The sequence below is a fragment of the Quercus suber genome, unplaced genomic scaffold, assembly GCF_002906115.3.
Source record: "Quercus suber isolate HL8 unplaced genomic scaffold, Cork oak 2.0 scaffold_30, whole genome shotgun sequence".
NCBI lineage: Eukaryota > Viridiplantae > Streptophyta > Magnoliopsida > Fagales > Fagaceae > Quercus > Quercus suber.
Genome location: NW_027069495.1, coordinates 791,534 through 809,342, shown reverse-complemented (window position 1 = coordinate 809,342; position 17,809 = coordinate 791,534). Strand labels below are relative to the sequence as shown.

The following is a 17,809-nucleotide window of genomic DNA, read 5'->3' as shown; positions in this document are numbered from 1 at the left end:
TGACTTTGATAAAAGATATGTATGTACGTACATTTCCATATTCATGCATATGCCAAGAAATATTCATATACTCACCTGAATAAACATCCTCTCTGCATCTCCAACTTTACCGTTTTCTTTCGAAATGATTCCCTGCAGAAGAATAATACCAATAAAATTTATATGCAAGTCCAGTTGATCTCAAAAAATTTAAACTAGAAGCATACCATCAACCAGCAGGAATGAGAGGGAATCATAATTAATAAAGATTAATGACGCATAGTGAAGAACAATGTCAGTAACCAACTTGCATGCATTCTTAGGCCTGTACACTCCTATCTGAATATGCTTTACCAAGAAGTAATTCAACCTGAAATAAATCTCATTGCAAAGAACACAATGGAAAAAGACAACCAAGAAAAAGAAGCCACTGAAAATCAGATTTCATTTAAGAGAAAGCAATTAAAGGATATCTGATACTGAAAAACATTATTAAAAGAAAAATTGTCAAAATTTTAAAATAAAAAACAGACATTATGGAACCTGAAAGATTCAGCTATCATCTTAATTTGGTGTATGTATTCTTGAGATTTTTTTCACATGTACTCTTATATATCATTATCCACGGAAAAAATGATTTTTTTTATTTATTTTAAATTGAGGATACAACAAATACAACAGAGGAAAGGCATGTCCGAACATCTCATATAAAGGAGCTCTAGATTTATTTTCTAGATTAGGCATATTTGAACAAATTCCTAATTATTTTTTAGTATTACTATAGTTATTATATAACTCTTACAAATCTATAAAATCTATATCTATATAATATATAAAAACTGAAATATAGTATTTATTATTGTTATACTTCTATTTAGCCACATTAGCATAGATTTTTGGTTCAATTTGGTCTATTCAGTCAACCTTGGTCTATATCAGTCCACTTTGGTCCATTTAGTCCTCTTCAGTCCATTTAGTCTACTTTGGTCAGTTTTAGTCAATTTTGTTGTAGGTTGCATTTTTTAGTTTTGAGCTCAAAATTTTTTATTTTCTTAATTTTTGGATTGAAAAGTACGAAATTTTAGTCTATTGGCCATACTCTTTATTTTTTTAGTTAAAAAATACCAACAAAATAGGCATTAGACTTTAGAGATGTGATCCCTAAAAAAACAATAAAAATGATAAATATTCAAAAGATTACCTTAAAATTCAATTTTCAATAATATAGGCATTATATTTACACTTTGGAAAGAAAAAAAAAATTCTATAATTCTAAAAATTCTATAATTCTAAACTTATGTAATAATTGTAATGTTGTAGTTCGTACCTAAGCCCAACAAGAGGAAGGGTATAGGCCCAAAGAGCCCAATACAATAAATTTCTAGCGAGTGGGCCTAAAACTTTGTTTCTAATGAGCTTAAATGGTCACAACAGTGGCCCAAGATTACAGAATGGTAAGGATGGGTAGGTTCGTATGAAGAAAATTGTCCTCGGACCAAAGCCGAGGTGTGAATTCTTATATTTCTTATCTCTTAAAGATTGAGTACAGATAATTAGTCTACAGTGTTTTATCTTTCTTTTTCTCGATCCCTTTTTCTCCGAGACCTTCTTCCTTCTTATACTTCCTCCCCCCTTTCATTCTTGCTCTCCACATGTAGATCTAGACTGCTAACATGGATACTTGTCCCATCACCACCTTTCTTAAGTCTTAAGGTAATAGCTGTAAGGCTAAAAATCACTATTCAGATATCACTTCCTCATTAATGCGGTCAGAGACTTAGGTATAGAGCATTCAATGCGGTGGTAGCAGCAATATTTTCCAACCGTTCTTGCTCTCTGTGCCCTTACGAAACATATATTCATCCACAAGACCTTCTAAGATATCATTCTAGTCAACATGGCGTACCATCTGACCCTCACTTCACTTAACCGAGGAGATACTCCTCCTCGGATGATTTCTATTAACTTCTTCCACCACATTTGCTCTTGTGTCTGTAAATTTGATACCTCAATCCGTCCTCGAACAAGTAAGCATCCTCGGACCAAGCCCATGGCCCAAAAACTTATCTTGGGCCTTTTATCCCCACAATAGCCCCTCAAAACTTCATTTTTCTCCTCCATCCGAGGAGAAAATTGGGATTTTGACCCAACGCAAGAACTTCTACACGCTTCTTTAATTTCCACACTCGAGAATGTCGTTTCCCACTCTTGCAACTGTTTCTGACGCTTCGAAGTTCGTGATGCCCCCATTAAATGCTCTAGGCGGCGCCTTGTCCTCCACATTCAACGGTGCGATGTGAATCCTACAGTCTGAATCTCTCCTTGAATTTTGAGTGGGATAACTCCCACTCAATCCTGCCTTTCATATAAAAAATTTGGGAGGCCACAATTTTCTCATTGCTTCATAAACCGGTTAGCCCTTAAGAATCCCTTACTTTCCTAGTTCTCAAGAAGTTCCTGAAGAGTCATCTGTTCTTTCTCTCGTAAGTTTTCACGCTCCTAGGTTCTTTTTCTCCTTGGCCAATCTCCTCGGCCTCTTAATCTTTTCCCCTTTTTCAAAATCTTCATTTTTATTTTGTTTAAATGGGTAGATTCAAAGACCTAGTAGACACTCCTGCTGGTATGGAGGGCTTTCGAGCCAAATACCACATCCCCCCAGGAGTTGGTTTGAGGTGTTGCGCCCCAGACCAAATACTTACCCATAGGAATGAAGGGGAAGTTGTCATTCCTATAATCGCATTCATAGAAGGAGGAATGACGCTTCCCATGGAGAACGTAACTCGAGACAACTTGTATAACCATAGGTTGTGCTCGCACCAATGTGCACCTAATGTGTTTAGAATTTTAGGTAGTGTCGACGCTCTCAATGAGCAGATGGGTTCGAGACTCACATGGCATGACATCGTCCATATGTATAAGTGTCACTCGCTAACTCAGGGTATTACCTTAAGTCTAGATCTAGTGTAGCTAGGCTTGTATCGTGTCTTCCCAAATCCAACAAGGGCATGAAGGATGACTATCTAATCGCCTCCGGGAAGTGGCACGACGGTTTTCACTGCCCAGTCGAGGAGCGAACATCAGGTGTGACTCCATAGGGTTAAGCCTCTTGGCATAGGGTTTAATTTTTTTTTTTTTAGCTTTATCATTCATACTTTTGTTGTATATTATTTTCTTTTTGGTGGCAGATTTTTTTTTTTTTTTCTGACCATGATTTGCTCCTCGGATGTATTTGCAGACAAGCAACACACAGCGCCCCGCTTAAGCCTAACTAACGTTAAAGACCTCAACAAAGTTTTAAGGTCCGAGGTGTTTGTTAGTGAAGACGGGCAGCTGAGGGCGGTCCATCTCATCTTGGGCTTTGAACCAATATCGACCATCTTCCAAGACGTAGGTAATGCAATCACAATGGGTGACCATAGGCGCCGAAGAATAGACGTTCCTAAAGCAGGATTTCTTGCCTCACAAGACCTGCCCGACGAGCCTCCTCTCCTCCTTCTCGCACGCCCAATAGCAGTAATCCCCCTTCCTACACGCCCTAGAGTTGTAGCTTCCAGGGAGGAATCTACCTCGTCACGCTTGTTTCTCGAGGAAGAAATAGACCAATTCCAACTCGAGAGAGAAAAAGAGGAGCCAATCAATCCAATCGACCTCTCAGACTCTGAGAGTGAACCCTATAGATCAACAACCAATTTTCCCCCTTTGGTAATCGCCGAGGTAGATAGCGAGGCCGAGGAAGAATCAATGGCTTTGAATCTGAGGAAGGGTTTAAAGGATATAATGACTGGTAGGAAAAAAGGGTCGTCATCCAAAGAGACCCCAAAAACCTAACTTCCGCCCACCCTACCACCTAACCTTCCCCCTCCCACAATCACAACTAGCCTACTCCCCATGGATAACCTGAAGAAGAAAAGGAAGGAGCGGGAACTAGAGGAGGGAGAGGTGGTCCCTCAAAAGGGGGCTAAGCAGCAAAAAATGGCAAAAGACAAACATGTCGCCCCCGCGGACCACAGGGAGGATCCGACTGCAACCGAGGCACTCCAGCAACGTACTTGTGCTCCTCGATTGGAGTTGGATGGCACTGCCATCCCATGGGATTCTTCTATTAGAGAATTCTAGAAGGGGCATTCAGCCTACCTTGTTGAGGCTCTGGAGCAACCCATTCTCTTGTCAAGAGACATGGATGCTCTGAAGAATGTAAGGCCGCAAGACCTCTTCATGTCGTTGAAGAGAGATCTTGGCATGGTAAGTTTTACTATTGCTTTTTAAGGTCTGATAAATTTTAAGGCTTCCTTTTAATCCTTTATTCTCTTACCCGCCCTCTCTTCTTACTTTACTAATTCCTCTATCATTTCCATGTAGGTTGTCCAGGAAGTCTTTATGGCCGAGGAGTGGGTCAAGGATGCTCAGAAGAAAACCCAGGCCGAGGTCCAACTCCACGCCTAAACCATGAAAGCCTTGGGGGCCGTGAAACAGGAGAATAAGGAGTTGGCTAACAAATTGATCACCAAGGAGAGGGCGGGTAAGAGCACAGAGTCTAGCTTAAAGAACGTAGAAACCCAGGCTAAGGACCAGCGCCAACAGCTTCATCTGAAGGAAATTGATCTAGCCACACAGAAGCAACTGGTTCTAGAGCTCAAGGCGGAGTTAGAGAAAGCCAAAGCCTCTACTCGGGCGGCCGAGGAAGCTACAGAGGCAGCAATACAAGCATCCTACAACCGAGGAATAGAAGAAACTAAGATCTGGCTAGCTGAGGAGCTGGCCGAGGTGTGTAGGGATTACTGCAAGGAAACTTGGGAGAAAACCCTTGACCTTGTTAGGGTCTCTGCCTCCTCGGAGTTGAGGCAACCGAGGAACGTGTATTACCATCTTAATATTCATGAGATCTCGATTGCCCCCACCATTGTCCTAGAATCTTCTGAACAGCCCCTGGCTGTGCAGGGTCTTCCTCCGCCCCCTAAAGCCTCCAAAGGATCCACCTAGATTAGTGATGAAGGTCAAAAAGGCGAGGTGGGCAAAGATAAAGGCAAAGGCAAAGAGGTTAAGGTCCCCTCAGAAGCCAAAGATGCTGCCAAGGCTAAGGAGGATGCCAAGGCCAAGAAGGATGCCAAAGTGAAAGAGATAGAGGCCAAGCCTAAAGAGGTCGAGCCCACGGTGAAAGATACTAACACCTCTCAATCAAGCAAGAAAGATGACCCTCCTCCACCAGCCAAAGAAGATCCTGCCCCTGCATCCAAGGTTTAGATCCTAGGGTTTTTATTATTTTTTATTATTATTATTATTTTTTTTTTGTAGCCAATTCTCTTTTCTTTTGTAACTTTTTCTTTATATCTTTTCTGTTGTAACTATATAATTAGATTTTTGTAAGCAAAATGTCTCTTGTCGAGAGTTAAATCAATGAAAATTATAAGTTCCCTATTCATGACAGTTATGTTTCCATCCTTTCGTTGTGTAATTCCTGTTTTTCTTAGTACTTAACTAGGGGGACAATAAGACATTCCCCACTTTGTTGTCTACATAAGGGATAAGACCCTCTCATCTATCTAACAGAATAAAAAATTACTAAGTCAATAATATTAATAAAACACCCTTACAACTTTTAAAATCTATACCTTACAACAGAGTAATCATTCACCACATTCCTCGTAGACCTGATGCTCTTTACGAAGCATCCAGATATTGACCAAATCACAAATATATACATGATATGCTTACAAATGCTTTAAGTGATACTCATGGACTTTCAATTATCCAAATCGCTAAAGTAGGTAATCCGAGTAACCAAACATAACTAAGGAGAATTTGTTTAACACTTAAAAAAATGTTGGATGATATCAATTTTCCCAAGGTATGTGGTTCGAGGAGCCAGGCATAGTCGAGATTCTGTTTGACACTTGGAGGTAATGGAAGATATCAATTTTCCCAAGGTATGTGGTCTGAGGAGCCAAGCATAGCCAAGGTTCTGTTTGAGTTTTAGAGATAATGGAAGATATCAATTTTCCCAAGGTATGTGGTCCGAGGAGCCAAGCATAGCTAATGTTCCGTTTGATTCTTAGAAATAATGGAAGATATCAATTTTTCCAAGGTATGTGGTCCGAGGAGCCAACCATAACCAATGTTCTATTTGATTCTAGAGATAATGGAAGATATCAATTTTTCCAAGGTATGTGGTCTGAGGAACCAGGCATAGCCAATGCTCTATTTGATTCTTAGAGATAATAAATGTGACGCATAAAGTAATAAGCTATATAGAACTGGAAAATATTTCATTAATAATAATACCTTCGCAAGTTATTTACACTCCAGGGATGTGGAACAACCCTTTCATCCAGATCTTCAAGATAATAAGCCCTTATTCCAGCTATTGAGGTGATCCGATATGTTGGCCCTAGTTTTCCCCAAGCTGGATTTTTTGCCGTACCCAAAACTTTCCTTAACACTAAATCTCCTGGCGACAGTGGTCTTAACTTTACGTTTGAGTCATAACCCTATTTAAGCTTGTGCTAATAGTATGCTAGCTGAACCATAGCATTTTCCCTTCATTCTTCAACCAAGTCCAGACTCTTCTCTAACAGTCCATCATTATTGCTCAAACTAAAAAAGCTCGTCCTCCGCATTGGGAAACCTGTCTCGAGAGGAATTACTACCTCGGCCCTATAAGTCATTGAAAAATGAGTCTTTCCTGTGGACCTATGGGGTGTAATCCTGTAGGTCCAAAGGACATGTGGCAACTCTTTCACCTATCTCCCCTTAGCATCATCCAACCTCTTTTTAAGCCCAGTAACTATTACCTTATTAACAGCCTCGGCCTGTCCATTCCCTTGCGGATAAGTCGGAGTGGAATATCTGTTTGTAATACCCAGATCGCAGCAATATCTTTTAAAAGCCTTACTATCAAACTGAACGCCATTATCCGAGATAAGGGTATGAGGAATTCCGAACCGGGTGACAATATTTTTCCAAGCAAATCTTTTTGCATCCAGATCCCTGATATTTGATAGTGGCTCGGCTTCAACCCATTTAGTAAAGTAATCTGTGCCGACCAGCAGAAATCTCTTATTCCCTATTGCCTTGGGGAAGGGTCCCACAATATCCAACCCCCATTGAGCGAAAGGTCAAGGACTGAATAGAGGATTGAGGACTCCCCCTGGTTGATGAATGTTGGGAGCAAACTTCTGACATTGGTCACACTTCTTTACATACCCCAGTGCTTCCTTCTGCATATTAGGTCACTAGTATCCTTGGATAAGGGCTCTATGAGACAAGGATCTTCCCCCGTATGACTTGCACAAATCCCCTTATGTAATTCTTCTAGAAGCAGCTCTGTTGCTTCAGGGTGTATACACAACAGATATGGTCCAGAATAAGAGCGCTTGTATAACTTTTGATCCTCGGACAACCAAAACCAAGGAGCCTTCCTACGTGCCTTGTCAGCTTTAGATTTTCCCTCAGGTAATATATCCTCCTTAAGATGCAGCACAACGGGATCCATCCAGCTAGGTCCCACTTTAATTTGGTGAACACGGATTGTATGTACATTCATCTTAGTAGGCGTACACAAATCTTCCACTAAAATAACCCAAGGTAAACTCTGTGCCAAGGACCAGAGTGGTTAGAGAGTCAGCATGAGAATTCTTGTTTCTGGAGATTTGCACTAAAATAAAAGATTCAAAATTTGATTGCAAATGTCTAACCTGACTTAAATACCCCTGCATCCTCGGATCTCTGGCTTCTAACTCCCCTTCTACCTGGCCTACAACCAATCTTGAGTCCGAGAATATCTTCACATTCTTCCCTCCCATTTTCTGAACCATGGTCATCCCTACTAGCAGAGTTTCATACTCGGCTTCATTATTTGTGGCCGAAAAACCCATTCTTAAGGATTTCAATAACTATCTTATCTGGAGATATTATAACTAGTCCTACTCCAGATCCTCTTTGATTTGCTGCACCATCCACATACACTTTCCACGATAGAGATTCCTTCAGGGAGATTATGCCAACTGATTTTTCATCCATGTCCGATCTCTTCGTATATTCTTCTAATGAGGGCTTAGCGAACTCGGCCACCAAGTCAGCGAAGACCTGGCTTTTCATAGAGGTGCGTGGCATATACTTGATATTAAAAGCCCCAGAATTGTTCCCCACTTAGCAACCCTTCTCATATAGTCAGCACTTCGAAGCAAATACCTAAGTAAGAGTTGCGTTAGGACCACAACTGTGTGAGACTGAAAGTAGTGGGGAAGTTTACGCGTGGCATGCACCACTGACAGAATGGCTTTCTCCAATGGAAAGTATCGAATCTCAGCTTCATGCAATGATCTACTCACGTAATAGACTGGCCTTTGAACTCCATTGTCATCTCTTATCAACATCAAACTAACAACATAGGAAGCCACAGCAATATAAGCAAACAGAACTTCATCCACCTCGGGCCTAGACATAATGGGTGGCCGAGAAAGATATTCTTTAAGCTGTTGAAAAGCCAAAGCACACTCCTCAGTCCATTCAAATCCCTTCTATTTATTCAGCAACTGGAAGAAAGGCCTACATCTATCCGCGGACCAAGAAATAAATCTGTTTAAGGCAGCCGTCATTCCTGTCAATCTTTGAACTTCCTTAGGATTATGAGGTGGCTGCAAGTTGTTAATCGCCTTAACTTGATCAAGATTAACTTTGATTCCACGATGTGTAACCATAAAGCATAGAAATTTGCCGAATCCAACACCAAAAGAGCATTTGGAAGCATTAGGCACAATTTATGTTTCCTTAGCGTCTCGTAAGACGTTTCCAAGATTCTCAACATGCTTGGACACTACTTTACTTTTTACCACCATGTCATCCACGTAAACTTCAATACTCTTCCCCTACTGCAATTCGAACATCCTAGTCATCATCATTTGATAGGTAGTCCCTGCATTCTTCAAACCGAAAGGCATTATCTTATAATGATAGTTCCCTGCAGGAGTGACAAAGGTTGTTTTCTCTTGATCGTTTAAAGCTAAAAGTATTTGATGATAACCTTGAAAAGCATCTAGAAACTCATTCGAGGATGCCCAACAGTGGCATCCACCAACTGATCAATACGAGGCATGGGGAAAGGATCTTTGGGACACGTCTTATTCAAATTAGTAAAATCCACACATGCTCGCCACTTTCCGTTCTTCTTTTTAACCACCACCGTGTTGTCCAACCAATCAAGATAAAATAGCTCTTTGATAGTTCCTGCCTGCTTCAACCTAATTACTTCTTCTTTGACAGCTTTAGAATGTTCCTTAGATGATCGCCGAGGTGGTTGCTTCTTTGGTACAACAGTAGGGTTGACATTTAAATGATGACAAATGAAGCTCGGATTGACCTCAGGAGCCTCGTAAGCATTCCAAGCAAAAACATTAAGGTTTCCCTTGAGGAACTTCATCAATTCCTCTTTCTCCTGAGGTAGCTGAGCGCCTACCTAAAAATACTTCTCTTTATCATCACCCATAGAAATTTACTCTAAATCTTCACATTCTACTTCCACTGATAGACATCCTGATAACACCAGCTCCTTTAATTGCTACAAACCATGCTCATCTGATGCTGAGGACCCACCCCCAGCCTGATGTCTAATTGCAGCTACCATACACTGTCTCGCAGTAGATTGGCTTCCGATCAACTCCTCAACCTGGTCCCCAGACGGATACTTCACCTTCAAATGCAAAGTAGAAGGGATAGTCCCCATGGCATGAAGCCAAGATCTTGCTACAATGGCCGTGTATGGAGAATACACATCCACCACTATGAAGTTGACCTCTACAACTTCTGACCCCGTTTGTACTGGCAACTTGACTTGCCCCATTGGTATAACCATCTTTCCATCAAAACCTACTAGAGATGAATCATAACTAGTCAAATCCTCTGGTTTTAACCCTAGCCCCTTATACAGGTCAGGGTACATAATTTCCGCTACACTACCTTGATCCACCATCACACGCCTCATATCATACTCCCCTATCCTGAGCGTAACCACTAAAGCATCATCGTGTGGTTGTATAGTTCCAAGCTTATCCCTCTCTGAGAAGCTCAGTGCCGGTTGTATCGCAACCTTAGCCTTTTTCGGCTCATGATTAGAGTTCTCGGGTAGCTGCCGAGCCACAATCATTACACGGGAGGGATACTAACCTGTCCTCCCAGGGGCTGCAAAGATGACATTAATAGTGCCTAATGGAGGCCTTGAAGAGATGTTCCCTTGAGTGCCTGAGCCTGTATGATCAGCTTGCCCATTGGGCCTATATAAGAACTGTTTCAACTTTCCATCTCTGACCAATTGCTCTAAATGATACAAGTTTCTGCAATTCTCGGTAGTGTGTCCTTGGTCTTGATGATACTGACAATGAAGATTCTGGTTACGTCTAGTGAGGTCTCCACTCATTTTGTTAGGCCATTTGAAGTATAGCTCATTCTTAATCTTCTCTAGAATCTAATGAACTGGCTCTTGGAACATTGTGTTGACGGCAAATCCCTTCGAGGACGATTATCGCTATATTTGTTCGACCTGAAGTCTCTCTTATCTTGAGAGACCACCTTCGCCTTTCCTTTAACTAACTACTGGTCCTCTTTAACTCATTTATACTTGTCAATCCGGTCCATGAGCTGACGCACACTACTAACTGGTTTCTCAGTTAACGACTTCCTCAAACCATGCTCGGCCGGTAAGCCGACCTTGAAAGTTCTGATGGCCACATCATCAAAATCCCCATCAATTTCATTGAACATTTCCCAATACCTGTCTGTGTATGTTTTTAAGGTTTCTCCCTCTCGCATGGTCATAGATAACAAAGAGTCCAAAGGCTGAGGGACTCTACTGCATGTAATGAAATGATATCCAAATGCCCGAGTAAGTTCCTTAAAGGAATTAATAGACCCTGATCCCAGGCCATCAAACGACCTCATCGCGACGGGCCCTAAGCTGGATGGGAAGACCTTGCACATCAAATCCTCATTCTTCGAATGCATAGCCATCCTCTGGTTAAAATGGCTTACAACTCCACAGGGTCAGTTCGACCATTATACATGGTGAACGTTTGCTAAGTGAAACGCCGAGGAAGTTTTCCCCCTTTAATTTTACGAGTGAAGGGTGATTTAGAAATTTGGTTCAATGCCCTGCTCATAGCATCAGTTCCCAAACCCCTGCTTGATGAGCCCCTATTCCTGTGATTATGGGGGTTACATTCTTCATACGAGTAAGACTCACTAGGGGGAGTTCTTGACCTAGGCCTGTAACTGCCCTCCTCATTCTCACCAGAAGAAGAGTAAAAAATGGATGGAACTCGCTTCCGTCGCTCATAACGTAACTGTCTCCTCAAACGGTCAATTTCCAACTGCATATCCTTGGCATTCTCCTCATAGGAGACTCTGCTTCCACTTCGTGACTGACTCTTGCTAGTATGGGTGGTATGTACACTTCTCTCCCGGTCTTCACCTTATTCAAGATTGAGGAAGTCATCTTGACGTTGAGACCCCCTAGACTCTACCTGGTGTGGACCTGAATCCTCCATAACTGGACTTTAGACTCACTCCAAACCAAAGTCCCCACAAACGGTGCCAATTTTAAGGTTGCAGTTTGTACCTAAGCCCAACAAGAGGAAGGGTATAGGCCCAAAGAGCCCAATACAATAAATTTCTAGAGAGTGGGTCTAAAACTTTGTTTCTAATGAGCTTAAACGGTCACAACAGTGGCCCAAGATTACAGAATGGTAAGGATGGGTAGGTTCGTATGAAGAAAATTGTCCTCGGACCAAAGCCGAGGTGTGAATTCTTATATTTCTTATCTCTTAAAGATTGAGTACAGATAATTAGTCTACAGTGTTTTCTCTTTCTTTTTCTCGATCCCTTTTTCTCCGAGACCTTCTTCCTTCTTATACTTCCTCCCCCCCTTCATTCTTGCTTTCCACGTGTAGATCTAGATTGCTAACATGGATAATTGTCCCATCACCACCTTCCTTAAGTCTTTAGGTAATAGCTGTAAGGCTAAAAATCACTATTCAGATATCACTTCCTCATTAATGCGGCCAGAGACTTAGGTAAAAAGCATTCAATATGGTGGTAGCTGCTTTCTCTGAGATATTTCCCAACCGTTCTTGCTCTCTGTGCCCTTACAAAACATATATTCATCCACAAGACCTTCTAAAATATCATTCTAGTCAACATGGCGTACCATCTGACCCTCACTTCACTTAGCCGAGGAGATACTCCTCCTTTGATGATTTCTATTAACTTCTTCCACCACATTTGCTCTTGTGTCTGTAAATTTGATATCATCATTACCATCAATCCATCCTTGGACAAGTAAGCATCCTCGGACCAAGCCCATGGCCTAAAAACATAGCTTGGGCCTTTTGTCCCCACAATAATTTAAACTTAATGTAACATGTTATATGTGTTCCATGGAATAATGGTGTACATTTTTTTTCTTTTCCATCTATATAAAACAATATTATAATTATAATTTAAATCTTTTTATTAAATTATATGTTCTATTACATAAAACTTATAAAAATTAAAAAATACTTTTTGTGGGGGGAGAAAAACCCAGCCCAACTTATTGGGCCCAATGCCCTGAATGAGGAACACTCTTCATCCGAGGAGATGAGGCCTTCAGTCGGAAGCCCACGCCAATGGGGGATGCCTGGAGATGAGCACGTATACCGTCCGAGGAGATGCTCATATGTCCGAGTAGTCATGCGTCCTCGGATCCGAAGAGGTTTGATCAAACACGAGTATGGGAGGTTCAAGTGATCTATTTGACAAGTGTCAAGAGGGAGAGGAACCTCGGACACACATAAAGATAACGGCAATAGAGAAATATCAAGGAGGCATACTTCAACCACCACATTTAATGCACTGCACCTACCTTTCTGGCCGCATTTATGTGGATAGGACCCCTGAACAGTGCTTTCTCAGCTACCGCCACCCACATAAGGCTAAAGGTGGGATGATGGGACATGTACTCAAGTGGGAGCCTGGATGATGAACAAGTGGACGGAGGAGATGTAAGAAGGCAATGCTATATAAGGGAAGGGTACCTCTGATAGAGGGGGACCGAAAAAGGGAAAGAAAAAAGGAGATATTTGATTCCTGTAGCTCCAGATATTGTAACCCTAAATGATCAATGAAAAGCTCTTCTTCGGACATAGCACTCATACTAGTCCGAGAACACATTAATCCAAATCTTCCCATTAGCACTGCTGTTTGATATTGTTATTTTCATTATTAGCCTAACTCTTTCACCCACTCTCTACAAAATTTATTGTTTTGGGCTCGGTGGGCCAAGGACCCATACTTTTTTGGGCTTGGGTTGCAAAAACGGACCCTACACTTTTAAATATAACATGTGCACTATTTAATTTTCACGTGAGTTTGCGACTAACGACTAGTAATAATAAAAGGTAACTAACTTGCATACATGCTTTAGCCTTTGCACTGCATTCAATCATAAACTAGTTCTTACTTTTCCACCGGCATGCAGGTTCCTTCGTAAAGATTATATTCTCTAATATCATGCATTACTAGTACTACTAATACCTCATTTTTCCCATAAAAAAAAATACCCCATTTTTCCCATATGCATTATGTGTTTGTTTGTTTAAATCCCTTAAAACATATTGTTTAACCTAAGATATTAGTCAAGTGATGATTACTTAGGTTAATTATGAGATCTAGGTTAAACAGTGAAAGATCATATCTTGCACAACAGCTGAAAAATAAAGAACACAAAGATATAATCACACAGGAAAACCAATGAAACGAATCGTTTCAAGGTAAAAACTTGAGGAGGATTTGACCTAACTATCCTAAAATAAACAAATCCACTAACAAGGAATTGAAGTTTTTACAATCAGATTTAACCCTAAATCTATTGCTCCCTCCAGTGGTAACTTACTGACATGACTATATGCAAGTTTTGAATCCACAGACTCCTCTCTTAGATTTGCAGTATACAAGCTTCTATGCTTATGACTTTGAGATCCCATTCAAAGATTTTAGATCACACTTGTTGATCTTGTAGTAGCAACTAGATTCTACTAGCACTTGATTGTAGGTCTTGTTCCGGTAGATACTTGTGGAGTTAGAAGGTACAAAACCTCTCAGATTTCATAGGAGTAACTCACAAGTCTTCCAAGAGTCTTCAAAACGTAGTTAGGGTTTTTCTTTTATACTTAGGAATGTTGGACTGAAACCCTAAATGTTTTCGTGGGCTTGAGCCTGATTTAAAATTATGCAAAACCTACTTTACTACGATTTTCAATTGGTCGAGCTCATTCTTCGATCAATCGAGCTTCACTGAATTTCAATTCTTTTTCTTGTAGCTTGAATGTTCTTATGAATTGACTTGAATCACCTTGAGCAATGTCTAAGACTTGTTCTAGACATGTTTTTGTTCTTGATTTGCCAACATAAACAAATTAGGACTCTAAATATTTAATCCTAAATCTTTAGAACCTAATATTATGCAATCGACAAATCCTAAAATCTAAATCCTTTTAGCCCACATTGATTGATCATACGAAAACCTAATCTATGATTCAAAAAGTCCTAAATCATTTTTTAAGAAATTTAGTATTTTATTGAATAAGACTAAACATAAATGAGTCTAAAGAGTTACAAAATGATATGTCTATCAGCGTTTATAAAAAGTGGTAAAAAAACTCTATAGCCGTTTAATTTTAAAAACACTGCTATAGACTAGTTGGGTCTATTACCATGGTGCAATGCCGGCACTACAAAATGCGGCTATAGCTCAAATAGACCTATACTTGCATTTTTAGGAGCTACAGCCGTGTTTTAAAAATGCGGCTATAGACTTGTTTTTTTGTAGTGATAAAAGGAAAATGATTCTAAAACTCCAATTAAGTAATGATCTAGTAAAAAATATTATCACTTGCATGTGTTCCTAATATTTCCATTTCTTTATAAGTACGATAACTACGTTCTTGCCTTAATGTCTACATCAAATATAATAGGACCAAATTTCAAATATATGAAGAATACATGCCTATTGGATTCCGCCAACCAAATAAAAGGTTGGTGCTGTATTTTTGTTAACACCCATTGAATGAATGAAAAACAAAGCTCCACAACTCAAATGCAACACTGCAATCTAACAAAAGATGCTCCACTGTCTCCCCACTATTGGGGCACATACAACAACATCCTACAAGCTGGTTTTCTCTCTTAATTAGAAGGGCATTGTTTGTTACATGTGTATTGAGTTTTAGCCTAATTAAAATATCGCGATTGAGAAGACCTCTCCCCCATACTATCATCCATACAAAGAAAGAGTCCTCGTAAGTCTTTGTCTTAGTCTCTTATTTTCAACATCGTAAGTTTCTCTCTTTTGTGCAGTTTTTTTTTTTTTTGGTTAGAAAAGGTTAAATCATTGGGATGTTCATACAACTTTTTTTAATAAATACGATCAAATTTGCAATCTATAACATTTACTTAGGTAATGACACAAACAGGTTCTTTTTGGTATAGGTGGAGTTCGAACCTAGATTTCTTAGTTGAGAGTAAGAAACTTTAAGGACTGACCACCTAAGATGTACTTAGTGTCTATCTAATTATTAAATATCATTTCATGAAAATTATAAGTGAAGTTTCGACTAAAAAACATGAGAATATGTCTTATATATTCATATACACAACTCCTAATAAACACAATATAATGGATATTTTTGTTTTTATTTTTTTGTCTTTTCCAACATTAAAATTCCACTTATTTTCGTAAGTAACATTTTATTAGCTGAATTAATTACACACACGTGTGTATATATGCATTATATTGGATATGCGCGTACCTAGGCTATGATGTGTGTGGGTATGTGGAAATCTATATGCATCTAAAAGCTGATGCATAACATTTATTGTTGCTACGCTCCAATTGAGCCATATCAACAACTACATCATTATCTTTTTTCTTTCCAATTTTCCTATAATTATTTTTTAACATTTATTTATTTTTAATAATTACATTTTCTCCAACCTTTCTCATTCCCTTACTTTTTCATCTCTCCACTACCCTCAACATTAATATCACTATTCATCTTTCCCTTCATCTTCCTTTATCTTGTCTCTTCATATTTCCCTTCGTCTTTTCCTCCCTTACCTTTTCATTCTTCAAAACTCTCAACCTTAATATCATTTTTCATTTTTCTTTTCATCTTCCTTAATTTTGTCTCTTCATATTCACACCATCTTACTATAAATTTGTCATTCTCTCTTCTAATCTTTGCATAATTTTCCTCACAAAAAAGTTTTTCTCTCTCTCTCTCTCTCTCTCTCTCTCTCTCTCTCTCTCTCTCTCAATATTTTTTGGAATATTTTTTTTATTTTTCCTGCATCTCTGCTTTAAGTTGATAAATTTTTGTGTTCGCATAACTCTATTTTGAGTTGATGCGATTTAGTTTTGTTTGTTTGTTTGTTTGTTTTGTTTTTTTTTTTTTTTTCGATTGTTAAATGCTATCTTATTAAGTTATAAAAAATTAAAGATAATACATATTATTCTATTACATAACATGATTTGGGTAATTTGGTGTTTATTGTTATATCTTTTATTTTTACTTTTTTTTTTCCTATCATCTTATTTTATTAAATATTTAAACTCAGCCATATCCTCCCTATAATTAAATTATTTATATTTTCTCTTTTTTTTTTAAATGAAACATATAATATTTTATTTAAATTCAAATAAATAAAATTGTACTAATTTTTTTTAACATTTACAATTTCTCCAACCTTTCTCATTCCCTTTACCTTTTCATTTCCCCACTACCTTCTATCTTAATATCACTTTTCATCTTTCTCTTTATTTTCCTTTATTTTGTTTCTTCTTATTATTATTCTTTTAGTATAAATTTGACATTCTCTCTTCCTTTTTATGCATAATTTTTCTTCACAAAAAATTTTATTTCTCTCTCAATTTTCGGTGATTTTTTATTTTTTTTGCATTTCTACTTTAGGTTGATAAAATTTTTGTGTTTTTTATAACACTACTTTACGTTGATGGGATTTAATTGTGTTTTAAGTTTTTTTTTTTTTTTTTGGGAGGTTCACTTTGATTGTTAAATTTTATCATATTGCCTTATAAAGAATTAAAGATAGTATATAAAAATGTAATATTATTAAATTACATAGCATGATTTGGATAATTTGGTGTTTATTTAGAGATAATTAATTTGGTGTTTATTGTTATATCTTTTTTTTTTTTTTTACTTTTTTTTCTTCTCATATTATTTTATTCAACATTTAAATTCAACCACATCCTCCATATGTTCAATTATTATTATTATTATTGAATTAATATATTAGATCGTATATTTTTAAAAGTCAATATGTGTTATTTGAAATAATGTTTTAAATTAGAAGTTTTTTGTAGTGTAACATAATATATTTTGTAGTAGGATATTATATGTAGTAAGATATGTATGAAAACACAATGCAATAAAAAAAGTTGTCTTTTATTTTATAGTGTGAGAACTATTATACTAACTTATAACCATGTATACTATACATATGTATGCGAATCAACTTTTATAGCTATATTTTTCTCCACAACATAGATCGACATCTCTTTTTTTCTCACAATCAATAAATCATATATCATAAATTGGAAATATAAAATAAAATAAAATGAAAAAAAACAATTTTTTTTTTCATCATATGAACATATGAATACATCTTGCAATATATAACTCTTCAAATTCATAAGATACACGATTACTTAGATTATATAGTAAAATAAGACCAACTTATCCATCATGACATTGCATTATCGTCTAGATATAACTATATATAA

At 38.2% G+C, this 17,809-nt stretch overlaps 1 protein-coding gene across 1 annotated transcript; it reads right to left on the bottom strand.

The window, feature by feature from the left end:
- Positions 1-9,010: 9,010 nt before the first annotated feature.
- On the bottom strand, positions 9,011-10,117 carry LOC112034295 (uncharacterized). The gene is made up of 2 exons (XM_024067114.1): positions 9,541-10,117; positions 9,011-9,426 (listed from the first exon to the last, which is right to left on the bottom strand). Exons 1-2 carry the CDS (start codon positions 10,115-10,117, stop codon positions 9,011-9,013), a joined length of 993 nt encoding a protein of 330 aa, XP_023922882.1.
- Between the last annotated feature and the right edge of the window lie 7,692 nt (positions 10,118-17,809).

What these genes read in the sequence shown, in the direction of transcription:
- LOC112034295 (XM_024067114.1), bottom strand. Translation starts at nt 10,117, where the DNA reads ATGATTGTGGCTCGGCAGCTACCCGAGAACTCTAATCATGAGCCGAAA. An exon ending in CTCAGCATCAGATGAGCATG is followed by an intron (nt 9,427 to 9,540) that starts GTTTGTAGCAAT and finishes ATTTTTAGGTAG; the next exon opens with GCGCTCAGCTACCTCAGGAG.